This window comes from Panthera uncia, chromosome B1 (genome assembly GCF_023721935.1).
Source record: "Panthera uncia isolate 11264 chromosome B1, Puncia_PCG_1.0, whole genome shotgun sequence".
In the NCBI taxonomy this organism is placed as follows: Eukaryota; Metazoa; Chordata; class Mammalia; order Carnivora; family Felidae; genus Panthera; species Panthera uncia.
The window spans coordinates 5336758-5361659 of record NC_064811.1 but is presented as its reverse complement, the minus strand read 5'-3'; the positions used below and the strand labels follow the sequence as shown (position 1 = coordinate 5361659).

At 46.8% G+C, this 24902-nt stretch overlaps 1 protein-coding gene across 2 annotated transcripts in view; it reads left to right on the top strand.

The window, feature by feature from the left end:
- The window catches only part of STK32B (serine/threonine kinase 32B), a 399201-nt gene that overhangs the window by 257468 nt on the left and 116831 nt on the right, over positions 1-24902 (top strand). For both annotated transcript variants that reach the window (XM_049630288.1, XM_049630289.1), the window contains exon 4: positions 8610-8783. In XM_049630288.1, the coding sequence (XP_049486245.1) occupies positions 8610-8783 (174 nt within the window). The remainder of the gene's footprint in view (positions 1-8609; positions 8784-24902) is intronic.

Here is a 24902-nt window from a genome sequence, read left to right as displayed (position 1 = left end):
CCCGTTCATGCTCTGTCTCTCTCTGTCCCAAAAATAAATAAAAAACGTTGAAAAAAAAAATTTTAAAGAATGAATTGTAAATGAGTCAAACATCACAAGTTCAAAATACATGAACCACGAGTTGATGGAGCTGAAAGGAGAAGCAAAAAATATCCACAATTTTCGGCGGGGACTTGGACATTCATTCCTAGGTAGAAAGTCAGTGAAGATGTAAGAACTGAAACACTATCAATCATTTAGCACGTGACTGACATTTACAGATCATTTAACAGTAGGATATGCGTCTTTTCCAAGGGCCCACGGATCATTCATACAGATATACCAATTCCTGGGCCGCAGAAGGAACCTTGACAAATTTTAAGAAATAAAATGACAAAGCGTGTTCTCCACCCATGACAGAAACAAAGTAAAATCAGTAACAGAAAGACAGCAAGCAAAGATCCAAATCCTGAGAAGTTAAGCACAAACCTCTAATGATTCTTGGGTCAAAGAAGAAGGCTTAAAAGAAATAAAGATACATATGTGTATGAAAATGAAAACACAACATATTAAAATTTGTGGAATCCATCTACGACAGGGATGGCAGTGTCAATAGCTCTAAATGCTTGCATTAGAAGAGGGGAAAGGTCTCAAATTAATCATCTAGTGTTGATCTCAAAAAAAAAAAAACAACTTAAAAACAAAGAGAAAAATAAACCCAAATCAAGCAGAGGAAGGAAATAATCAAGAGTGGAATCAATGAAATTGAAAATAGGAGAGCCATAGGAAAAAAAAAAAAAAACAATGGAACAGTCAGCTGGTTCTTCAAAAAATAATTAAAAAGACTGATAAGCCTCTGGCGAGACTGACATATATAAGCTGAGGGAAGAGACAAGGTACGAACATCAGAAATAAAACACAGGCGATCACTGCAGATCTCGCAGCCATGAAGAGGAGAGTTAGAAGTACTGGGAACAATTTCATACTCATACATTGGACAGCGTAGAAGAAATGGACCAATTCTTCAAACTCCACAAAGTACCAAAACCGAACCCAGAAAAAAAATTAACCCCATAATCCTGTAACGAGGAAATAAATTGAATTCATAATTTAAAAGCTCCTGAAAACAAAATCCCCTGCCCAGATGGTTTCACTGGAGAATTCTATTAAATATTTAAGGCATTAGCAACAATTTTTTATGCGGTCTCTTCCAGAAAATGGAAGAGAAGTAAATGCGTCCCAGTTCATTTGATGAAGCTTGTATTCCTCTGACGCCCAAAGCAGATAAGGACAGTACAGTAAGAGAATGCTGCAAACCATTCGTGAATACAAATGTATATGGGAAGCCCCCCACGGTGTGAATTACCATAATTCACTTCCCATTCTTTTCCTCAATGCCCCTTTTAAAAAAAAATGCAGGTTATACATTTCTTTTGGAACTCCCCTGAGGGAGAGGTTTGAGTTCTGCTCTGCTCTGTGCTTGCTCGCACTGGGGAGGCCAGGGCTATCTGCTCTCGGCTTGTCCGGGTGCTCAGCACACGTACTTCTCCATTGTTCCACAGTTTTCCTCTCTATCTCTTCCATCAGTCTTGCTTTGTTAGCCACTGGCAAACCTTGAGAATCATGCGGGATACAAATGACATGAAATGAAATAAAATTCATCCAGCTACAGCAACAGTGTTCTGCATTTACACAGGTAGACACACGGTATGGTCTGCAAAGCTCTGATGCTTCGCGGCAGCTGGTAGGAAACCTGGGCTTCCCTTCACCTTTGCATGGTCCTAGGAGTCCTCCTGCCCCAAACTGCCTGGACCTGGGGAGCCGGATGGGGTTTGAGAGTGTCCCCTTGCTGCCACTTGGCCCGCAGGGGGCAGGTGGAAGCCAACCAGCAACACTGGCTTCTGGGAAGGGGACAGGGACAGAATCAGCTTGATGTGGAGAACAATGGGGGCCAGGATGTATGAATGGCTTGAGCTCTTGTGTGGCTCAATTCAAATTTTTTTTTTTAAAAAAAAGGTTATTGTGGATGTTATTAAAGACTTCTGTGTATCAAGCACAATTCAGATTTGATAAGCTCCTTGTTATGTGTACAGAATGAGCGGACGGAAGGCCCAGCATCCCGTTATTGGATTCCTGAGCCTAAGACGGTATTTTTAGCTCTTCTCTTGCTGCACATTCAATCCCTGAGAATCACCGGCAGTGAGCGTGGTCGGTGAGCCCTCCTCCCTGTCTGCTCCCCCTTGGAGATTGGACTGCACAGGAAATGGTCTGAGAGATGCTCAGCTCCTTGTCCTGGCAGGTGCCACACAACAAGGACGCAGGAGGTAAATGTCAGAGACACGCAACTTGTCCCGGCCGCTAGGGCTTCCAGAAGACCAACCCACAGGGCGTCTCCCGGCTTGGCCCCTTTAACCCAGGGAAGAAAAGTAGAGAAAAGCGTGTGTTTTATTTATTGATTTATTTATTTTTAATTTTTTTAATGTTTATTTATTTCTGAGGCAGAGAGAGAGCATGAGTGGGGGAGGGTCAGAGAGAGAGGGAGACACAGAATCAGAAGCAGGCTCCAGGCTCTGAGCTGGCAGCACAAAGCCCGATGCGGGGCTTGAACTCACGAACCGTGAGATCATGACCCGAGCCGAAGTCGGTCGCTCAACCGACTGAGCCACCCAGGCGCCCCGAAAAGCGTGTGTTTTAAATGGCTGAGTGGCACCATGGTGCTGGGGCACTAAGAAAGGTTTATGACTTCCTGCCCTTTCCTTCCCATGCCTCCCCTGCCACCGACAACACGTGGTTGGCTGGTGGCCTCCTGGTGCCAAGTACGAGCAAGGTTAGCTGAAACAAGAGGAGGGGGTGCCTGGGGGGCTCAGTCGGTGGAGCATCCGACTTCGGCTCAGGTCATGATCTCGCGGTTCGTGAGTTCGAGCCCCACATCGGGCTCTGTGCAGACAGCTCGGAGCCTGGAGCCTGCTCCAGATTCTGTGTCTCCCTTTCGCTACCCACCCCTCCCTCGCTCCCTCTCTCTCTCTTCCTCTCTCAAAAATAAATAAGCGTTAAAAAAAAAGAAAGAAACAAGGAGGAGCTGGGTCAGGTGTTCCCACTCGGATTTCCCCCTGGACACAGCAACTCTCGTATGCACTCATGTGTCTTCTCACCATGGTTAACGTGGCTGACCTTCAGTGCACAAGCTTCCCGACACCGGTTCTAGAGGACCCGACGTGCTATTGAAGAAGGGGCGTCACCCAACTGGGGACAGGTCAGCCTCTCTTGGCCTTGGCTTCCTCTGTTGGAAAAATGAGGGGCGTAATGCCCACCTTGCATGGTTAAATGGGGTGAGGGCTGAGGGATGATGGGAGGTCCATGGAGAGCACCCTTCCTTCCCACCTGAGTTTGGGACCACTCAAGAGACGCCCTGGGGCTCAGACACGTGGAAGTGAAAGTATCAGCTTTGTTGCAGACACAGTTGATTGAAGAACTTGGCTTTCGCTCTGCACCCAAAGGCTTGCTAACACTTTGGCTTTGAAATGGAATCACCCTAAGGATATGGGGTCACCTTGCAAGCCCCCTCTCCATTGGCCAGGTCTCTGGCCATTACAGGGAGCAGACCGAGTGTAAACCCTCTGTGGGAAGACCCAGAAGCCCGGCGGGAACCCAGAAGGAGCCGAGCTGAGCCCACTGGCAGCTGCTTCCCAACAGCTCACCAGACGGTTCACTTCTGCTCCCTGCACAGGAGTGAGGCTTTGGAGGGAGACTGGGAGAGTCGCTCTCAGGCCAGTGGGAGGTCCTGGTCTCTGTGAGGAGGGGGGAGGCCAGAGCAAAGGAGGCTCCGATAAGCAATGACTTCGACCCAATGCAGAGCCCAGCACCCAGCAGAGATTTGCCTCTAGTCATCCCTCCACCTTCCCTGTCTCCTTCCGTGCTGCCTTCCCCCTCGCCCCAGCCTCCTGTGGAGGAAGTACCAGATTAACTTAACGTGCCACCCAGGCCACGGGTACTCTGTTTGTGACCCATTCATTCCGAGTGTATGATGCTCTGGGCAATGTGCTAAACACAGGGGGACAGTGTCAAACAGGCCTGATCCCCCCTGTACACGGAGATGGCTGGCTGGTGGGGAGAAGAGACCAGGAGAGAGAGGGTCCCCGAGCCACGAGGAAAGTGCTGCCAGAGCCTCAGGCAGGGATTCTAGATTCTGGAGATGGGTTGTGTTAGTTCAGTTCCCAGCTCTTCCATTTCCTGGGGAAATGTTCTTTAACCTCCCTGAGCCTCCGTGTCCAGGTCTGTCCAGGATGGCTCCTGCTAGTACCTACCTCAAAGGGCTGTTGGGAGAATAAAATGAATTAACACGCATAAAGCACGTAGAACGGTACCTGGCCCGTGGTAGGCGCCTTATCAGTGCTGTTATAGGGCACCAAGGACCAAAAGGAGTGTCCCCCAACTCAGTCTTCCAGGGTTAGGGAGGAGGGCTTCTAAGAACAGGAGCATGAATCTAAACCATGGTTTCTCAACCACAGCACTGTGGACATTTGGGACCAGGCCATTCTTTGTGTGAGGGGCCACCCTGTGCCTTGGAGAAGGCTTAGCAGCATCCTCGGCCCTTACCCCCTAGATGCCAGTAGCACTCCTCCCAGTTGTGACAACCCAAAGCATCTCCAGACGTTGTTCTGTGTCCCAGGGGAGCAGCGTTGCCCCTGGTTGGGAACCACTGCTCCGCACTGAGAAGAGAAGGGTGGACAAGAGCAGAGAGGTGGTGGCAGGGACCATATTGAGCTCCTTGGGAACGCGGGAGCGCGGGGTCCACGTCCAGGGTGAATCTGGACCCGCAGCAGTGGGTTGATCCAGGGCACTAGTCATGGCCATGACATCAAATCCCAGCCCCCTTCTGATGACCCCACACTCAGGCGAGCCATCGAGGGCGACCTCTTCCACGGACTCCCAGCTTCTGGCACCCGGGCTGATGCGTGAGAGAAGCCTTCTGAGGATTCGTGGATGCGTGGGCCATCCCACACTTGGGACGCGGTCCCTGAGGGCATTCACCGGGTGTCTCCTCTAAATGTATCCTTCGGTTAAGAAAGCTCCTCCGTGAGCATGACACCAGACCACCTCTCTTTTCTCCCTGTGGTGCTGCTTTTACAGACTCGGACTTTGATGCCTTCAGTGTCTCTTGAACATCGTACAAAAAAAATCCCTGTTAAGCGTGTTACTCTGTAGAGGTACTTCATGCAGATCGTTGTTTGCCACATTACAAAATGCCATCGTTGTAAGAATCTAGTGGGAGAAAGTTTCTTCTGGCTTCGTACCAGGAATAATCATGCTTTTCCTAAACAACTGATTCCTTGTTTCCACGTTGACTCTGGATCATAAGGCTGATCGTGTTTCTCTGCTTGCCGGAAAGGTTAGACACACATTTATGGCCTGTTTGGGGCCAACACACGAGCTCGCTGACCATGAATTGGGGTATTTTTGCCTGCTTACAGTTTCTTGAATCCCTTTTTTATTCTTTGACCCGATCTATGGCTTACTCACTTTTAATTTTGTTAAGCGATACGTATTTTGCAAGTAACCTTTAAAGCTTTTTGGAGCAAGATTGGAAATTAAGGAACAAATTTTTTTTAAACCAGACACAGGGTTCTGTGTGCTGGTATATTTCCGCACCCAAGCCAAAACTGGTGCCTTCCAAACTCCTGAACTTCTTTGATGTTGGAAGGAGAGCCTAATTGATTTCTCCATGGCTCAGGGTTACCAGGATAGAGTGCAGGTTTCTCATTTGTGATCTCCATTTCCATGACAATGTGCAGCATTATCGTGAGAACATACTTATCATTCCAGCCCAAGAGGAGGCAAAAGGAAGCATTGCACAAAGCTGCAGAGATAAATGAAAGGTCATTGTCTGTTCTCCAATAACAGTGCTGAGTCTCCTTGGGGATGTAGAGTCCATGGCCCAGGGCAAAAACTGGATCTGTGGCGAGAGAAAGCCACAACAACCTGAGTTATTGCTTAAATTTCTGTTCTCTTCGCATGTTGGATTTCCTCTTAAAATTCACTCCGGTCTGCAAGTTTCTTTCCTAGAAGTTCACGTTGCCCCTCCAAAGAGTTCTGACGGAATATCGAATGAGATGCCCTTTGACAGTTTAGCTGTGAACAAGGGTGCAGAACTCAACTGGTTATTCATGTGATGTTTCAATAGTCCTTCAACTCTCAGAATACAAATTGGGCATCTGTAGGAGGCATTTAGAGCTAATTCCTGTGGTTCCTTTTTGAGCATCTGAACCCTCCTCTCCAGTAGCAAATACGCAGAGAGATGTACCAGCTGACTCTTTGGGTTCCAAATGACAGAAAGACCATGTCAAGTAGCTTAGGTCAGAAGGCGCGTCATTGTGCGTGGTAAGTGTAAGGTTCAGGCTTCTGTCCAGGCTGGAGCCAGCATCTCCAACAAGGCTCCTGTGTTTAGCCCTCACCCTGTTTGACCCTCTGCCGCTTCCCGCTGCAGGTGGGTTGTACGCCCATTTGGGGCAAGAGGGTGTCACAGCGTCTAGCCTGGCAAGCCCAGAGGAGAAGGCTTTTATTTCATCCGTCCCAGGGAGCACCCCAAGGGGTCCTGATGAACTGACACCAGCAGCCAGGGGACGTGTGTCTATACCTCCTAGTCAGCCCGGGCCATAGATCTGCTCATCTCTTCGCTGAAGGGGAGGAGTGGGAGTCATCAGACAGCGCCAACAGGAGCCCCTGAGGTGAGAGGGAGAATCCCCAGCGAACCCGAAGTGTGGGCATGACAGGCATTTTGAGACCAGAGTTTCCACAAACTAGCGATGGTTTTCACAGACGCTTCTTGAATGGAGACAAAGAGCCCCACTTCATCGTAGACTCCGGTATTACCATGATGCCAAATCTGGGCCAGCGCAGTGGCAGGTAGGAAAACGTGGGCTAGTGCCATCGGAACACTATGCAAAATCCTAAATGAGATATTGTCCGCTTGAATCCAGGAAACACACCCAGGTTGGGGGAGCACAGTGCGTGCGTCACAGCACCACCTAGTGGTGTGTGGTTGTAAATGCGCTGGGGAGAGACTGGGTCTGGGGTTCGTGTGCCCCTCTTCTTGTTGACTCGCTGGGTCCCTTCTTCCCTCTGGGCCCCAGTTTCCTCTTCTGTCGAACGAGGGGAAGAGGCTGGATGGCCCAGGTCTAACCTCCGAGGGTCTGAGTCAAAGGTCTAAGCCCCCATGAAAACAGTCTGTCATTCTGTGGTTATATCTCAGGATTCCCTTAACTTCCCACGGTTCTGTATGGAATGTGGAAACATTTTACAAGGGTGAGATTCCTCTCTCGAGGTTTGAACACCATCCTGAGGTTCTATATATTGGCTCTTTAGTCCCGAGGAAGCCTGAATGCATTTTGTAAAAACGGATTGAGTAATGTGTCATTCTCTGTTGCTGAAACAAGCAAACGGACAACCCCCCCCCCCCCCCCCAAAAACCCCCCAAGCTGCCGGTCGCTGCTGGCTGTCCCTGGTTGCTCAGCCAGGGCCTTTGGCTGGAGCTCCTGTTTTCCTTCTCGTGGCCTCTCCGTGGGGCTTGGGCTCTGGCCGGGTCCTGGAAGGCAGTTCGAGTAGAAACTGCTGGTTCCCTTCAGGCCTGGACGCAGACTTGCCAGAACATCACTGCATTCAGTGGGCGCAGAACCAGGCTCCGTGTGGGGAGTCGCGTGTGGTGGGAGGGAAGAGAGGGACGTCGGGGAGGGGGGTGCAGCTTTGGACAGTACCTACCTCAGGTCCCAAAAACACCTAGTTAAAGCAGGTACTAAAGACAATGTATACACTGGACTGTTACTCAGCCATTAAAAAAAAAAAAATGAATGAAGTCCTGCCATTTGCAACAACATGGATGGATCTAGAAAGTATTATGCTAAGTGAAATTACTCAGTCAGGGAAAGACCAGTACCATATGATTTCACTCCGAGGTGGAATTTAAGAAACAAAGCAAACAAGCAAAGGAAGGAAAAAAAAAAAAAAGAGGGAGAGAGACAGACCGAGAAACAGACTCTTAACTGTAGAGAACGAGCTTACGGTCACCAGAGAGCAGGTGGTGGGGGGGCTCGGGAAGATGGGGCTGGGGATTAAGGAGGGCACTTTGTTGTGATGAGTACCTGGTGTATGAAGTGTTGAATCACTAGATTGGACACTGTATATTAATCAACCGGAATTTAAATAAAAACTTTAAAATTTTTCTATTCTATTTTTAAAGTTTATTGATTTATTCTGAGAGAGACAAGAGAGAGTGCTCAAGCAGGGCAGAGAGAGGGAGACAGAGAATCCGAAGCAGGCTCCAGGCTCCCAGCCGTCAGCACAGAGCCCGACGCGGGGCTCGAGCCCACGAACCGCGAGATCGTGACCTGAGCCGAAGTCGGACGCCCAACCGACTGAACCCCCCAGGGGCCCCTAAAACATCTTAAAACTTAAAGTCATGTGTTGATGTCTGGCATTGGTTAAAATGCCATTTGTCTGCGAGAGCCCTGTGACTTCGGTGACACCAGTGCCTCTCTCTGAGCCTCAGGTGACGCTTCTGTAAAACGGGGGCATCGGTCCGGAGGACGTTGGAGCACCTCTGTCCCCTAACCTGCTCTGTCCCTCTGCGCTCCTAGGTACTCCTTCCAGGACGAGGAGGACATGTTCATGGTGGTGGACCTGCTCCTGGGCGGAGATCTGCGTTACCACCTGCAGCAGAACGTCCACTTCACGGAGGGGGCGGTGAAGCTGTACATCTGCGAGCTGGCGCTGGCCCTGGAGTATCTGCAGAGGTTCCACATCATCCACAGGTGCCTGGGCTGCCGGAGGGGTGCCTGGGGGCCACGGCCCGCTGGGAGGCCGGGCGGGGCATTTCCTCACCGACGTCTGTCCGAAGGGGCAGCAGGTGGAGCTCAGGAACATCAGAACAGCCTCTTCCCGCCCTTACATCCTCTACAGTCGGCCCGCTCCCTTGTCACCTGCGTCCGAGGCCACCACCCCGCCACAGAGAGACGCAGCTGGTGGTTGGCCTTTGCTTCTCCGTTGCAGCGTGACTTCAGGAGGCTGGAATGTTCTGGCCCCTGAGTCTCACGTTAGAAAGGTCATGTGGCATTAGTTGGGAGTCTGAGGGAATCTACTGTCTTCCTTTCCATACGTGAAATCGGTGCTGTGCCGTGGGGAGGATTTCTTTCTCCTGGGAACGCCTCGGGGCTGGCCCTGGGCTCTGGGTATAAGCTCTGGGTTTCTGCTCCTTGCTCAGAACCCTTGCTTCCCCCTACCCGGGCACAGCTCTGCCACTCCAAGCAGGCCGGCAAAGCAAGTTTGTCTGCGGAGGCAGGAGGCCAGCCAGAGGCTTCCAAAAGTGATGGTGTCACAAGCAAAGTCTTCTCGCTCTTTCCAGAGGAGGGGGCTGGCGTGAGTGGCTCCAGATTTGTTCACCTTGGGTCTTGCACTGTGCCTCACTGCTCTTCTTATGACATATGTGATTTTGGAAGACATGGCAAAGAAAGACTTGACCTTCTAGGTAAAAATGGTAGATTAAGCGTGCACACACACACACACACACACACACAAACACATCTACAGTTTGTTCCTCCTGGAACTCCGGTAAAACGGCAGCAAGAAGATTCGATAAATGACAAACTCACAAAGATGGGGAAGACTAAAGAGGAGACTAGAGAAAAACATGGCGGGGGGAGGTTCTGAAAGAAAACGGAGAGTGGTGGATGATTAGTGTCCAAGAACGTAAATTCCAGGTTGTCACTGGGGACAGCCGAGCGCCGATGGACGCTGACGAGTGCTCCCTAGGGGCAGGGACTGACAGTCATCAGTATATATGGAAGGAAGAAGGGAAGTAAAAAGGAGGCTAAAGTAAGGTGAACTGTTTGAAAGCCTTTTAGGAAGTATTGAGAACCCAGAGCTGCTTGTCCATTGTGAATAACTCGATGGCTGAGGAATCGTCTGAGTAATTTTGCCCAAGCAGACAAATAATGTTTGCTCCCTAAAGATGCAAAAATTAGCGAGGGTTTGCACTGAAGTACACCAAGCTTACTTGAGTTAGGACATTGTATTGAAAAGAGTGTATCGGGAGACCTGGTGGCTCAGTCGGTTGAGCGTGTGGCTCTTGATTTCAGCTCAGGTCACGATCTCGCCCTTGGTGAGTTCAAGCCCTGCGTCAGGCTGTGTGCTTGACAACGCGGAGCCTGCTTGGGATTCTGTGTTTCCCTCTCTCTCTGCCCACCCCCACTCGTGCTCTCTCTGTCTCTCCAAATAAATAAATAAGCTTAGAAGGAAAGAGTATACCAACCAGATGCTAAAATACACAACCTCTCCCCATGCCAGCTGGGCTCCAAGAGTGGCATGTTCAGACCTTCCTCCAGGCAGGAAACTGTGATTTCAGTGAGGGGTGATCCAAGAGCAAAGAGACCTGACTTCACAGCTTCCCCACCACCACTTAGCACGTAGTTCACGGCCAACAAGCCCCACTCATTTGTCGTAAGCTGCCAACTAGGTAACCGATGACCAAGGGTTATAAGACATATGGAAATCTCCTGGCACAAACAATGAAATGGAAAGAGGAAAAACAAATCTTGGAATAAACAGACACCACGCGAGGAGGAGAAAATAGCAAAATAACCATGATCAGTATTTCCAGAGGGATAAAAAGATTTTTGCAATTATATAATAAGAAATGTGTATATAATAAGAAATACATAATAAGAATCACCATGTTTATTTAAAATTTGGAAAACATTGGAGCTCTTCTAAATTAAAAACATGACAGTAGAAATGAAAAACTTGAAAGATGTGTTAGAAGACAAAGTTGACATCCCTCACACAGTAATATAGAAAGATAAATAGAAAATACGAGAGGGGCGCCTGGGTGGCTCAGTTGGTTAAGCGTCTGACTTCGGCTCAGGTTATAATCTCACAGTTTGTGAGTTCAGGTCCCACGTCGGGCTCTGTGCTGACAGCTCGGAGCCTGGAGCCTGCTTACGATTCTTTGTCTCCCTCTCTCTGCCCCTCCCCTTCTCTCTCTCTCTCTCTCTCTCTCTCTCTCTGTCTCTGTCTCTCTCTGTCTCTCTCTCTCAAAAATAAATAAACATTAAAAATTTTAAAAAAATAGAAAAGAAAATACAAGAGGAAATAGAATAAAATGAGGCAACCGTCTGGTAATCCTAACCTCAGATGAGAGAGAGACAAGAGAGAAAACATAGTGGGAGAAATGATCAATGAAATAATTATTGAATATCTCTTGGATCTGAAAGAGCCGAGTTTCCAGATTGAAAGATGCCCATCAGGACAAACCCCAGGTCCCATAAGCTTCCACAGATGAACAGCAGGCTATAAAGGCTGAGGAATCAGACGTGTTTGGGGTTTATCAGGGGCTAGAAGGCAGCGGACACATGCTCTCAATCAAGTGTGAGGGTGTACATTTCCAGAAGTTCAGGGTCTCCAAAAAACGTACCTTACATTCCCTTTTTCTCAAGGAACTATCAGAAAAAGAGGTGGACTCCACCAAAATAAAGGAATAAATCAGGAAGGGGGAAGGAATGGAAAATGTGTGGCTCCAGCAGAGGAGAGAGGCATAATGGAGTCTCCAGGATGGTGATAAAGGGAGGTCCCAGGATGTCGGTTGTGCCCACGGTGTAGACCCTGACCAGTGCTGACTGGAGTGGATCGAAATACCCTGGGGCAGGCTTCTCCAGGAATCATGGGCTGGTGGGATTCCTGATGCCTCTGGATGCCTTGAGAGGAACTTATTTAGTTGGTGAAGCATCTGAAGTTGAATAAATGAGAAGTTTAGGAAGAAGCTCAACAATACATAAAAGGCAGTTATTAACTCTAGGGAATGGAGGCATTGTACACGATGTTGTCTGTGTGCAGCATAGCTTATTACGTGAATTTGCTCCATACAATCATAATCAGTGCAGCCCTGAAGGTCAGTCTAACCAGAAATACAAAACTCCACTGGGGAATGGCTGGAGGGGAAGATGACCGTGTCTTCTGGGGGCCAGGGGGATGGGGGGAGGGGGAAGAGTGTTACATCCTCATTTTCCACAGTGGGAGGCCAATAGGTGGAGCCTGAAATGCAAAAGTTATCTATTATTTAGAGAAAAGGAGCTATGTCTACCAAAATTGTCACCTGGACAAGATGGATGGATGGATGGATGGATGGATGGATGGATGGATGGAGAGAGAGAGATGGGGAGAAAGTGATAGGGGTTGTTTCTATATTAGAACACTTGCATAACCACTGATTCCTTGGATTATTTGCATCCCTAATTTTGATACAAATGGCTAACGTCACACAATGAACAAGATCAGGAAGGAGGAAGAAGTTATGATAGTAGTCGTACGTAGTCGTAAAGGGGTTGTTCGGTGTAATGCCGCGTGTTCGCTGCAGGCCCGCTGTCCATTTATGTGGCCATTCATCGGCCTTTGCACGCAGCAACCCTGGCTCCAGACTCTGTGTCTGTAAGCGCTGTGCTGTATTTGTTGAGGAAGGTCACCCCATGCCGCCGTCGCCTCTGTGCACCGGCAGGGTTCTTTGAAGGTGCTCAAAGGACCACGTTCTTTGCCGGTCCGTTTTACAAACGTCATTTGTGAATTATCACAGCCGCTGCTGCACTAGTGTGCAAAAGATGATCAGTTGGCCTCGTTTGCCCCAGACACGGAGTCACGTGGACGTTGGTGAGATATGGGTACCAGCCTCCCAGAGCAGAGCCAAAGATAGGCAGGATCTGGAACTGTGACATATGAGAGTGATGGTGGGAACCACGTTTTCATTTCAGCCAGTGTTTCTAAGTCACTGTACTTAAAAATCAGATCATCTGCCCTCAGACTCCAGATCTACCCTGGAGAAAAGGAGCGAGCTCACAACTTAGAGAAATGTTTAAAAATCCACCTACCTTACCATTTCTAAAATGGTAGACTTGGCAGGGATTTGAGTCCACTTTTTTCCCTCCCGTGTAATTCAACAAGTCCCTTCATCACCGTGCGTTCAGACTTGAAATTATGGGCTGTACACGCTGGGCATAAGGATATATGATAATGCTGTGCAATGTGTTGCGTTCATTCAACAGATGAATTTATGAACCTCCCGCTCCTTCCGTGCTAGGCATTGCCATCGCCACATTTTTTTAAGTAAGCTCCCCACCTAGGGTGGGGCTCAAACTCATGACCCTGAGATTAAGAGTCGGCAGATGCGCTGCCTGCCAGCTGAGTCAGCCAGACGCCCCCTGCTGCCATATTTATACAGACAGATGGGCGTCGCTTTCTTGAAAGTTGCCACACGTGAAAGTTGTAGCATCATTCTGCCAATGCAGGCCTCGGTTGGATCACCAGAAACTTGTGTCTTCCGTCTTGGTGGCCTTGGGCAAGTTACTGAACTCCAGCTGCTTATTTGGACCTCAGTTTTCAAATCTGTAAAATGGACCTGATGATGCCGACTTCATTGGGCTGTTGTGCAAATTCCATGAGCAAGAGGTCATAAAACATTTAGCTGTGCCTGGCATCTTGTAGCAGCTTCATTCTCTTTCCTTTGTCTGGAGAACTGACTATGGAACCTGGTGTTTACTCTTTTCTCATATACTCGGTGGTGACAAATCTCCCACCTTTGAGGATGGCGTTATGGATCTATAGAAAGCACAAGGTATTTCGGGGTATACCCCTTGAGCTTGAAAGTGTCTGAGTAGGGGAATATCATTAAGTGTTGAAAATAAACCGTTGTTCTCAAGCAATTAGAGATCTACTTTGTAGAGTGTATGTGTCAGTCCTTCGTTCTTCAACCAGGAAGATGGCCAGCCCTTGGGAAAAAATGATGAGCAGCTCTCCTAGGTGGAAGAGGCAACCATTCTGGGGGTCAAATTATTGCAATTCAAGATGGGGACCCACACCAGGGGGCCACACAGTGGCTACGGGAGCCCTGAGGAAGGCACCCAGCCCAGACTGGGATGCAGGGTGGGGCAGGGGACACAGAGGAAGCTGGGGAGGCTTCCTCTGGGACATTCGACTTGTAGTGATTTGAGGACAAGGAGGGATTAGCCCCAAGGAGGAATACAGGAGGCACCGGGCAGAAGCACCCGGACGTGGGAGGCCTGGGCAGAGGCAGGGGCGGGGGGTGGGTGGGTGGGAGAGCCTGCCCTGCTCAGGTTGGTGAGGAACACACCCTGAGGCCCTTGCTGGTGTCATCCACAGATGGGCTGAAGCTTGGCAGTGACATGGTCCAGCTGGTAATTGAGAATGACCTTTCTGAAGGCCCCAAAAGCACTTCCCAAGAAGGATCGTCAGCCAGGGCAGGGTCACTGGACGAGGTATCCAGAAGGACCAAGTCATACAAGATCAAATGAATGGCAAAAGTCACAATGAATCAAGTTTATTGAACTTCTGTATGTCGGTACATATATACATATATACACACATATGCACACACGTGTGTTTATGTGTACGTGTGCATGTGTATGCAAATGTGTGTGTTGGATAGATAGATAGATAGAGCACACACAAATATCAGCTTATTTAATCCTGGCATCAATCAAATAGGCTAGGGGCACCTGTGTGGCCCAGTTGGTTAAGCATCTGACTCTTGGTTTCAGCTCAAGTCATGATCTGAGGGCTCGAGGGTTTGAGCCTCGCTTTGGGCTCTGTGCTAACAGCACTGAGCCTGCTTGGGATTCTCTTTCTCCATTTCTCTCTCTCCCTCTCCCTCTCTCTCTCAAAATAAACTCTTAAAAAATAAAATGGGCTAGGTACTACAACCAGCATTTTGCAGAGAGATTGGGTGATTTGCCCCCTGCCCCCAACTGAAGACGGTGGAACCAGGGTTAAGCCAAGATAGTCTGACCCCAGATCCCATGCTGATCCCCACCAAGCCACTTATTGTTCAAATTGCCTTGAACTGCTGACAGCGTGCTGATATGAATGAGTGTTCATGCACGTATAAGCGTGAACATAAGCACTTGAGAATCTAACGACAAATGCCCCCAAGGCAGGCTCTGTTCCATGGGTGTGTGAAGCTTCTGGTGGTTGAGGTCCTACCCCCAAGTCACACTGTTAAAAAGCAGCGGGATTGTGGTTCCAAGTTGGAATGTGGCTTGTAGTCAGAGTCTGTCTCCATCACACCTTGCTGCCTTCCCAGATGCAAAAGGCAAGCTAAGGTTATGTCCTGACTAACTGATGTCCTGTCTGGGCAACCCCTAGACAGAGCCAGAATAAGGACCAGACCCTCCCTTCCTCAGAGGGCGTCCCCACTGCCTTTATCCTGTGCCCCACCCTGCTAAGCCCACTGTCCACTTCTTTCTTGGGATGCAATCCCAGCTGGGTGACTGAGTCATTTACCATGTTTCTAGGTAACCAGAGAAGAAACCTGCCTGTCTGCCCACTTCCTGGAGGCAGATATCTTTTCTACCTTGTTCATCTTTGGATTTTCAACACCTGACTCATTGCCCAGCATGACCATTTACTGAATCAGTGAAGTAATGAAGAAAGGAAGGAAAGACAGACTTCCTTGAAATCACTCACAAATACAAGTTCACATTCGATAAGTCCATCTCCATTCCTTGCTCTGCGTCCTGTAACTTTTCTGCCCGTGGGTCCCTTGACATCTGAGACGCCAACCTCTCCAAGGTCTCTGCTGGGGCCCAAAGTCGTGGGCCACAGACGTGCAGCTCCTTTGAAATCTCATGTTTGAGGGTAAAAACGTCTTGATGTTTTCCTGTCTACCCCATTATGTAGTCGTGATTCTTTTGATGTATGATACTTTACTTTTCATCCAAAAAAAAAAAAAAAGGAGGAAATGAATAGTAATGGCTTCTTAGAGTCTCCGTGGTCCATGGTAGGAGCTGTGGCATTCCGTCCATCCACTCGGGGAAAATGAGCCAATCGGAAGGGAACTTGTGGCTCAGGTGAGGGTCAGGTCACCAGGAATTCTCTCCTCTTCTGGCTGTTTTAGATCCAGATCACAAATACGAGCAAAATACGAGCCTATGAAGGGCAACCGTTTGATTGGTGTTTTGAACCAAGAGGTAGGTGGTCTAAATGCTGACCAGAGTGGGTTTGGGGCAACATCTTCAAGCTCCTTTTGGAGACAATTTTCTCCAGTGGGGTGACTTCTATCAGATTTTGCTCTGCCTGCCTGAAACCCCCAGGACAGGGGGTTTTCCTCCCTTGGGAAGCTCTCCGGATGAAGTGTGGCTGGCCTGTACTGTGCACTCCTGTGCTTTCGGCCCTGATTTTGCCTCATGTGTAAATGAATGTACAGTCTCAACACTTAGCGGTCCCAGCGATGGCTCACCTCATCGGGCCCACAGTTGTCCTTCCTCCCAGGACAGGAGTCCCGTCAGGTGCTAGAGAAACCTCTCCAGCCTTGCCTTGGAGTGGGGGGCTGAATGGACTCAGCCTTAACAAAATATCTGCTTACTGTCAGATTTTTCCCAGGAATAATTTGTTTGTAAAGTTTTTTACCTTGGGAAAAAACTTTTTATCTCTAGGACCAATAATAGTTTAATCCTGAAACACCAGAAAGCTTCTTCCTTTAGTTAAACTAGCATTATCAACCCTTTTTGCTACAAATTGCCTAAAAGTATACAAATACTGATTTTTACCAAATGTATCATTTTTTGTCACTTCATTGAATACACTGAGGAAATAAAGAAGTGAATCCTTTTTTTTCCAATTTTTGTTTTTACTTATTTGTTTTTGGTGTGGAGCGTAGGGTTACACCCAGATCTTATTTTTTTAATAAATAATATGTGTAATAAAGTTCAAAAGATTCAAAAGAATGTGAGTGAAAGATAAGGGACAATCCTTCCATTAGTGTGAACATTTCCACTGATTTAAATTAGCACATGCCTTGGGGCACTTGGGTGGCTCAGTTAAGCATTCGCTTCTTGGTTTCGGCTCAGGTCATGATCTCACAGTTCGTGAGTTCAAGCCCCACGTTGGGCTCTGCGCTGACAACACGGAGCCTGCTTGGAATTCTCTCTCTCTCTCTCTCTCTCTCTCTCTCTCTCTGACACTCCCAACTCGCTCTCTCTTTTTGAAAATAAAGAAACCATTAAAATAAATCAACACGCCTCAAACTCCCTCTTTAAGTTCACCACTCATGTTTGCCACGGACAATTTTATCTTAAAAATATTAGCATGTAAGAAGGCACACACCCATGGGATTTTTGACATTTTGTGTCTTTGGGTGGGAATAAGAGGAGAAAGTGAGTCCTTTCCAGGGCGGGGCCTGGAACTGAGCCTTGTTCACATTTATGTGCAGTTAGCATTTAAATGTAGTGGGTAGTCCCCATATGTAGAACAGGTCGTTGGAAGTTACAAAACACAAATCAACGTGCTTCTCGGATGCAACCCCCGACATGGCCATCAACATTTGCCAGGCGCTTTGCATGTGCCAGCTCTGTTTAAAGTGCTTTGCAGGTGGGGCCACATCTAATCCCAAAACAGCCAACTGAAGTGGGTCCCGTCATCAGCTGCCTTATACAGGTGAGACCACTGGGTCTCATGGAGAAAAAGTAACTTAACCCAGGAGCAAACAGTAGGTACCCCCCGCCCCATCACCACACTCTCACTGATAGCCCACTTCTCCACTCATATTTACAAGTAAAATCTGTCCACTACCCAAGCTTTCATGAAGGAAACGTCCTGTGACTAACGGATAGAAAGGCGAAACTCTTTGGCTTTTGCTCGCACATGCAAATAAAACTTTTACTTTAAGTGACCGTATGCAGCCTCCTTCCTCCTTGAAGTTCTTGGCATTCCCTGGCGAGTTGCTTATTTTCTTGTGCACACGGCACCAGCGTCCAGTAGGTTTTGCATGAATTGATGGGGAGAGAAAGTGTGCCCTTAGTTTGCATTGCTTGTGTGTTTATGGTTTAATTTTTTTTTTGTTTGGTAAATAGACTCACGGTCTTAGGTTTATACCTTCTGAATTCTGTAAAGGTGAACTGAGAATTTGGGGAAATTGCCCATGTGCCTTTCCCAAGAAACTGTTTGCAACATGAGGCTGGGATGATACTTTTCGTCGGCCAATCCCAGTGAATTGGGAAATCAAGTCTGTCCAAGTGATAGGAATAGAGATTATGCCAAGTGTGGAAATATGGCTGGGCTGCTCATCCCATGTCCTCCCTTGGCAAAAGCTTGTAACTCATGTCATGGCAATGTAGGTGAAAGATGGGAAGAGCCAAGATTTTCTGAACCAGTGGCTTCAAGGGCTTTAATTGAGTTGTGGGCAGTAGACTGCCCTTCTTGGCTCCCAGTTTGGGTCATATCTGATGACCAGTGGAATTTGTAAACAAACAAACCAAGCCTCTGACCTAAGCTTGCTGAGTGGTTGGACGCGGGAAATGCGATTGTGAGAAAGAGAAACCCAGACTCTGCACCTGACCATAGGGTGAGGGGTCAAGGGCACCCCATGTGTAGGCAGGGTCGTGGTCCCCCACTCACCACCGTGAGGGCTGGCGCTGAGAGGTCTTGTGTCATGTGCCAGGTGCAAACAACCTTGGGCAAGTCCATTACCTCTCTGATTTGAGCTTGTCTCTTTTTTTTTTTTTTAATTTTTTAAATCTTCATTTTTGAAAGAGAGAGACAGAATGCAAGCAGGGGTGGGGCAAAGAGAGAGGGAGACACAGAATCGGAAGTGGGTTCCAGGCTCTGAGCTGTCAGCACAGAGCCCGACGCAGGGCTTGAACTCACCAACCTTGGAATCATGACCTGAGCTGAAGTCAGACACTTAACGGACTGAGCCACCCAGGTGCCCCAGAGCTTGTCTCTGTTAACAGGAGGAGTGATCTCCTCCCACAGGGCTACCAGGGAACTGAAAGATGTGGGGCTCACCTTAAACCCAGAGTAATCACATCTCGAATTACTTAATTGAATTACATCTTCAAAGACCTTATTGCCGAATAAGGTCACATTCACAGGTACCAGGGTTGGGACTTGGATATACCTTCTGGGGGCGGGAGGGCACAGTATAACCGACCGCAGTCACGTTCCAGCTCCAGGCCACTCCCGTGCGAAGACACCACCGTTCTCTGGGTGACTTCTCCTCGGGGCATCCACGTGAGCTCTGTTCATACTTCAGTGAGGATTTTTTTCAAGATGCTTTCAGAATCACCTCTTTCCTGGTTACCTAAAATAGGTCCTGGCACATAGTAGGTATTTATAAGTGTTTATACCTTCAATGAGAGAGTGAGGCCCAAGGAATTGAAAGAACATATCCTGAGACTTGGTTCTTTCTGCCCTGGCAGGCTTTGAAGTACATCGAATCTCTGGTTGACATTCATTGAGTTAGTAAGTACAGTAAAACCTTGGATTGTGAGTAACTTGTTCTGCGAGTGTTCCGCAGGACGAGCAAACATTTCTAATAAATTCTAACTTGATAAACGAGTGGTGTCTTGTAATACAAGTACTACGTGATGCCGAATGTCACATGACCACAACTGAGCCAATGATTCTCTCTCTCTCTCTCTCTCTCTTTCTCTCTCTCACTTACTGTGGGATTGTGGGTGATCGTCTCCCATGCTTGGATGCTCAGTCTCAGGTGTGGTGTTTGGCAGAAATCAGTGATTTTTCAGAGCGTTGGAAGGTGCCCACAACTGACACTCGTGTATTTTTTTTTGGTCACTTCAAAGCACCTGTGGACAGTCCTTTGCTTTTCCAGACAAGAGTGAGCTTAGAAGTGCTTTGCCCCGTTCTAGGTCAGGCTGCCTGCAGATAGAGACCCTTTCCTCTGCTGCCTTATTGCCAATACATTAAATGCAGTGCATGGCAAGAGTTTATTAATACTGTAGTCAACATCCGCGAGAGCGTAAACAAGGGCCCCCATGCAGAAGAAGATTCCATTGAGCTAAAATGCTGAGAGTCGTCCTACACAGTAACCCTCCTCTCTCTTGTCTCCCTCGCACCAGCCATGAAGGTTTTCAAAGGTAACTGCAGGTCGATTTATTTTTCTTTATGTTTTGTATTTTCTTTATTATTTTGTATTGTGTTACAGTATTGGAACCATTTTTATGTGAATGTTTTTGGGTTGTGGGACGAATCGTCTGAGTCTTCGTTGTTTCTTATGGGGAAATTCGCTTTGGTATACAACTGCTTTGGATTACAAGTATGTTTCCAGAATGAATTACACTCGCAAACCAAGGTTTTACTGTATTTAATTGGCACTTACTGTGTGCGGGACAGCGCGATAGAAACCCTGATACATAAGTATGCGGTCCCTTTCTTCAGAACCCAAATGCTTCTTAATTATGCACTGAGAACCTACTGTGCGCCTGCCCCCTGGCTCACAGCTGGATTAGGTGACAGACATAAATAATGACCATCTCAGCCAGTGTGGGAAGTGCTCGGTGAGAGCCATGTGGAAAGCGATTCAGAACACAGACGAGCCAGGATAAAATTTGTCCCTGAGGATCATCCAGACTTTTGGGGAGATGATGGTACCTAGGTTGGGCTTTGCTTTTGGGTATTTCCCAAGACAAAGCATTCTAGAAAAACGTTCTCTGGGAAGTCTGAATCTATATTTGCTGGTGGCAAAAACTGTAACAACCCTTTTGGAAATATATTTGAGAATAAGTTTCAAGCACTTTGTGAATATTCATACACTTCAACCCACTGATTTCACTTCTTGGAATGTATGGTATGGCTCCAGTCTGGCCTGCATACGAGATGTGAGGATATTTAATACAGCACTACTTATGATAATTGATCGTTCTAAAATAACCCAAAGGAAAGAAATTGGCTTCGTAAACGGTATACCTCCCCTTTGAAGACTTGAGACGGTTGTGCACCCGTATGTATAACACTAACTATGAAAACCCCGCAGTACTGGGGAGCCTGGGTGGCTTAGTCGGTAAGTGTCCGACTCCTGATCTCAGCTCAGGCTTTGATCTCAGGGTCGTGAGTTTGAGCCCCGTGTTGGGCTCCACACTGGGCATGAAACATACTTAAAAAAAAAGAAAAGAAAACGAAGCAGTATTAAAAGCAGTTATTGTTATGATCTTTAGAGAAAATTTGTAGCTTATGAAATTGTGTAACACTGTTCTCAAACAGAAAAAGATTCGAAGAAGGTTTCCCCTTGTGCTGGCATTGAACGGAGATTTCATCAAATCCCTTTCCTTCTTTTCTCCATTTTGAAATTTTCTGCAATGAGCTGGTTACCCTTCTTTTTTTTTATTTGTATCTGGAATCTTTTTTTTAATATGAAATTTATTGTCAGATTGGTTTCCATACAACAACCAGTGCTCATCCCAACAAGCGCCTTCCTCAATGCCCATCACCCACTTTCTCCTCTTCCCCAGCCCCCATCAATCCTCAGTTCTCAGTATTTAGGAGCCTTGCGGTTTGCCTCCCTCCCTCTCTAACTTTCCCCTCTTTCCCCTCCCCCATGGTCTTCTGTTAAGTTTCTCAGGATCCACATTAAGAATGAAAACATATGGTATCTGTCTTTCTCTGTATGACTTATTTCACTTAGCATCACACTCTCCAGTTCCATCCACGTTGCTACAAAGGGCCATATTTCATTCTTTCTCATTGCCACGTAGTATTCCATTGTATATATAAACCACAATTTCTTTATCCATTCATCAGTTGATGGACACTTAGCCCTTTCCATAATTTGGCTATTGTTGAAAGTGCTGCTATAAACATTGGGGTACAAGTTCCCCTATGCATCAGCACTCCTGTATCCCTTGGGTAAATTCCTAGCAGTGCTATTGCTGGGTCATAGGGTAGATCTATTTTTAATTTTTTGAGGAACCTCCACACTGTTTTCCAGAGTGGCTACACCAGTTTGCATTCCCACCAACAGTGCAAGAGGGTTCCCGTTTCTCCACATCCTCACCAGCATCTGTGGTCTCCTGATATGTTCATTTTAGCCGCTCTGACTGGCATGAGGTGATATTTCAGTGTCGTTTTGATTTGTATTTCCCTGATGAGGAGTGACATTGAGCATCTTTTCATGTGCCTGTTGTCCATCTAGATGTCTTCTTTAGAAAAGTGTCTATTCATGTTTTCTGCCCATTTCTTCACTGGATTATTTGTTTTTCGGGTGTGGTGTTTGGTGAGTTCTTTATAGATTTTGGATGCTAGCCCTTTGTCTGATGTGTCATTTGCAAATGTCTTTTCCCATTCTTTCGGTTGCCTTTTAGTTTTGTTGATTGTTTCCTTTGCAGTGCAGAACCTTTTTATCTTCATGAGGTCCCAATAGTTCATTTTTGCTTTTAATTCCCTTGCCTTTGGAGATGTGTCCAGTAAGAAATTGCTACGGCTGAGATCAGAGAGGTTTTTTTCCTGCTTTCTCCTCTAGGGTTTTGATGGTTTCCTGTCTCACATTCAGGTCCTTTATCCATTTTGAGTTTATTTTTGTGAATGGTGTGAGAAAGTGGTCTAGTTTCAATCTTCTGCATGTTGCTGTCCAGTTCTCCCAGCACCATTCGTTAAAGAGACTGTCTTTTTTCCATTGGATGTTCTTTCCTGCTTTGTCAAAGACTAGTTGGCCATACTTTTGTGGGTCTAATTCTGGGGTTTTCTATTCATTCCATTAGTCTCTGTGTCTGTTTTCGTGCCAGTACCATGCTGTCTTGATGATTACAACTTTGTAACAGAGGCTAAAGTCTGGGATTGTGATGCCTCCCGCTTTCGTTTTCTTCTTCAATATTACTTTGGCTATTCGGAGTCTTTTGTGGTTCCATACAAATTTTAGGATTGCTTGTTCTAGCTTCGAGAAGAATGCCAGTGCAGTTTTTATTGGGATTGCATGGAATGTGTAGATAGCTTTGGGTAGTATTGACATTTTAACAATATTTATTCTTCCATGAACACGGAATGTTTTTCCATTTCTTTGTATCTTCTTCAATTTCCTTCATAAGCTTTCTATAGCTTTCAGCATACAGATATTTTACATCTTTGGTTAGGTAAACCCCACAGACTCCACCAAAAGTCTGCTAGAACTGATACATGAATTCAACAAGTCGCAGGATACAAAATTAATGTACAGAAATCAGTTACATTCTTATACACTAATAATGAAGCAACAGAAAGACGAATAAAAAAAACCGATCCCATTCACAATTGCACCAAGAATCGTAAAATACCTAGGAATAGAGCTGGTTACCCTTTTAATGAAGAAAATCAAGATGTAAATAACTTTCTCCCTAAAGGGAAGGTGCTTCTCAAACAGGAGCTTTATTTTTTGTTAGTTGTATTTTCATAGCAGCAATGTTTTATTTATGCATACGTCAATCTGTGAATTCAAATGCAGTGTCCCTTTTTCCTATAGAAATTAGTGTATTTTTAATGCTGATTAAAATTATGCTTCATATACATATATTTCCAGTTCTTTGCTGAAAACTACATGATTGAGGAGAGGCAGTATCTTGGAAGGAAAGAAAATACATTTGATAAAAATTCAGAGCTATAGAAATCACTTTAACATCACCCTAAATTTTGGCACTTTGTGCTTGGACTCAGCTCTGTCCCGTGTCATGTCTGTCACCCATGCGCGTTGGATTGGACTGCCCAGTTTGGAGTCCTGACGCCACCACTTATGCCAGCTGTAGGAGCTCAGAAAAATTCATCTCATCACGCCTCAGTTTTGTCACCTTCAAAATTGGCTTACATGGAAATGGAATGAGCGAGCCATTTAGAACTCCTGACATAGTGCCTGTCTGGCACACTCCAGGCCTTCGGTGAGATCCACAATAAAACAATAATGACCAATAAGCCTACGATAAAACCGATAGGACCTATTTTTGTCAGTCTAAGTGTCCTCCCAACCCTTCCCTGCCGTCACTGTGCCAAGAACAACCTGCCATCCTCCTCAGGTCCAAGAGGGCCCACATCAGCCGTGCCTCTTCATTACTGTGGTACTGGGGTCTTAGCAACTGGCAAGAAATCTTCCGATGGAAAAAACTGGAAGGCATGCAGAAGCATCACTTGGGATGGAAATTCCAATTCAATTTCAGGAGTAACCTGGTTATTTCCGGGCACGGAGCTTGGTTTCCCTTCTGTTACAGGCCAGCATTGTGAGAATTTATGGCTCCGTGATGATATAAAAGTGATGTACGAGAGAATCTAATTTATCCCTTAAAGGGACTCTTCCATCTGCTGGGTGTAAATTGCTCCTGCAGTTGGGCAGAGAGTGTTTATGTTCGATAATAAATTTTTGAAATAAGGACCTGGGTCTCAACTTAACGTCAGAGAAACTGGAATGAAATCTGGGAGCAGAATATGAAAGCAGAAAGCAAGCCTCTAAATGGATTCAATAAATTAGAGGCTGTTTTACAGAAGAAGTTCAAAACGAATTCAATGAATGCAGTGTCAGGAAATCGGGTCAGCATCGTTGGAAATGTCAGCACGCAGCAAAAACACGAAGATTTCTGAAGCCTTGTTCCCATGCTGTTCCCCTCATCTCTGAATCCCTTCCCTAACTGGTATCCTTCATTCAGTCCGTCAAAAAACAGTACCAGAGAAAGGTCAGAGCCTGGGCATTAAGGACAGAAACAAAACTCTCAAGAAGCCTCAGTCCTATGGGAGGAGCACATTGTTATTAGTAAGAAGAGTTAGCACGTTTGGGACCTCACCGCCATGTGCCAGGATATATGTACGTATGCATATATGTATATGTACAAGCACACATATACACACATACGTACACACAGTTGCCAGTGTATGTATCTTATTACAACTCAGTGTAGTCCCTCTCCCCTTTTACACATGAGGAAAAGACAGGGGTGGGAAAGATATGAATCATAAGAGAGATAGGTGGGGACACAACGCAATAGTTCTGAGAAGTGGGAGATCACGTATGCTTTATGCCTTGCTCGGGTTTGGGGAGGAAATGGGCTTTGAAGTCTGAACGGCATTTTAACAATAGGGACAGATGGCGGAGAGCATGTTTCCAGGAGGACTTAACACAGAAAACGGGT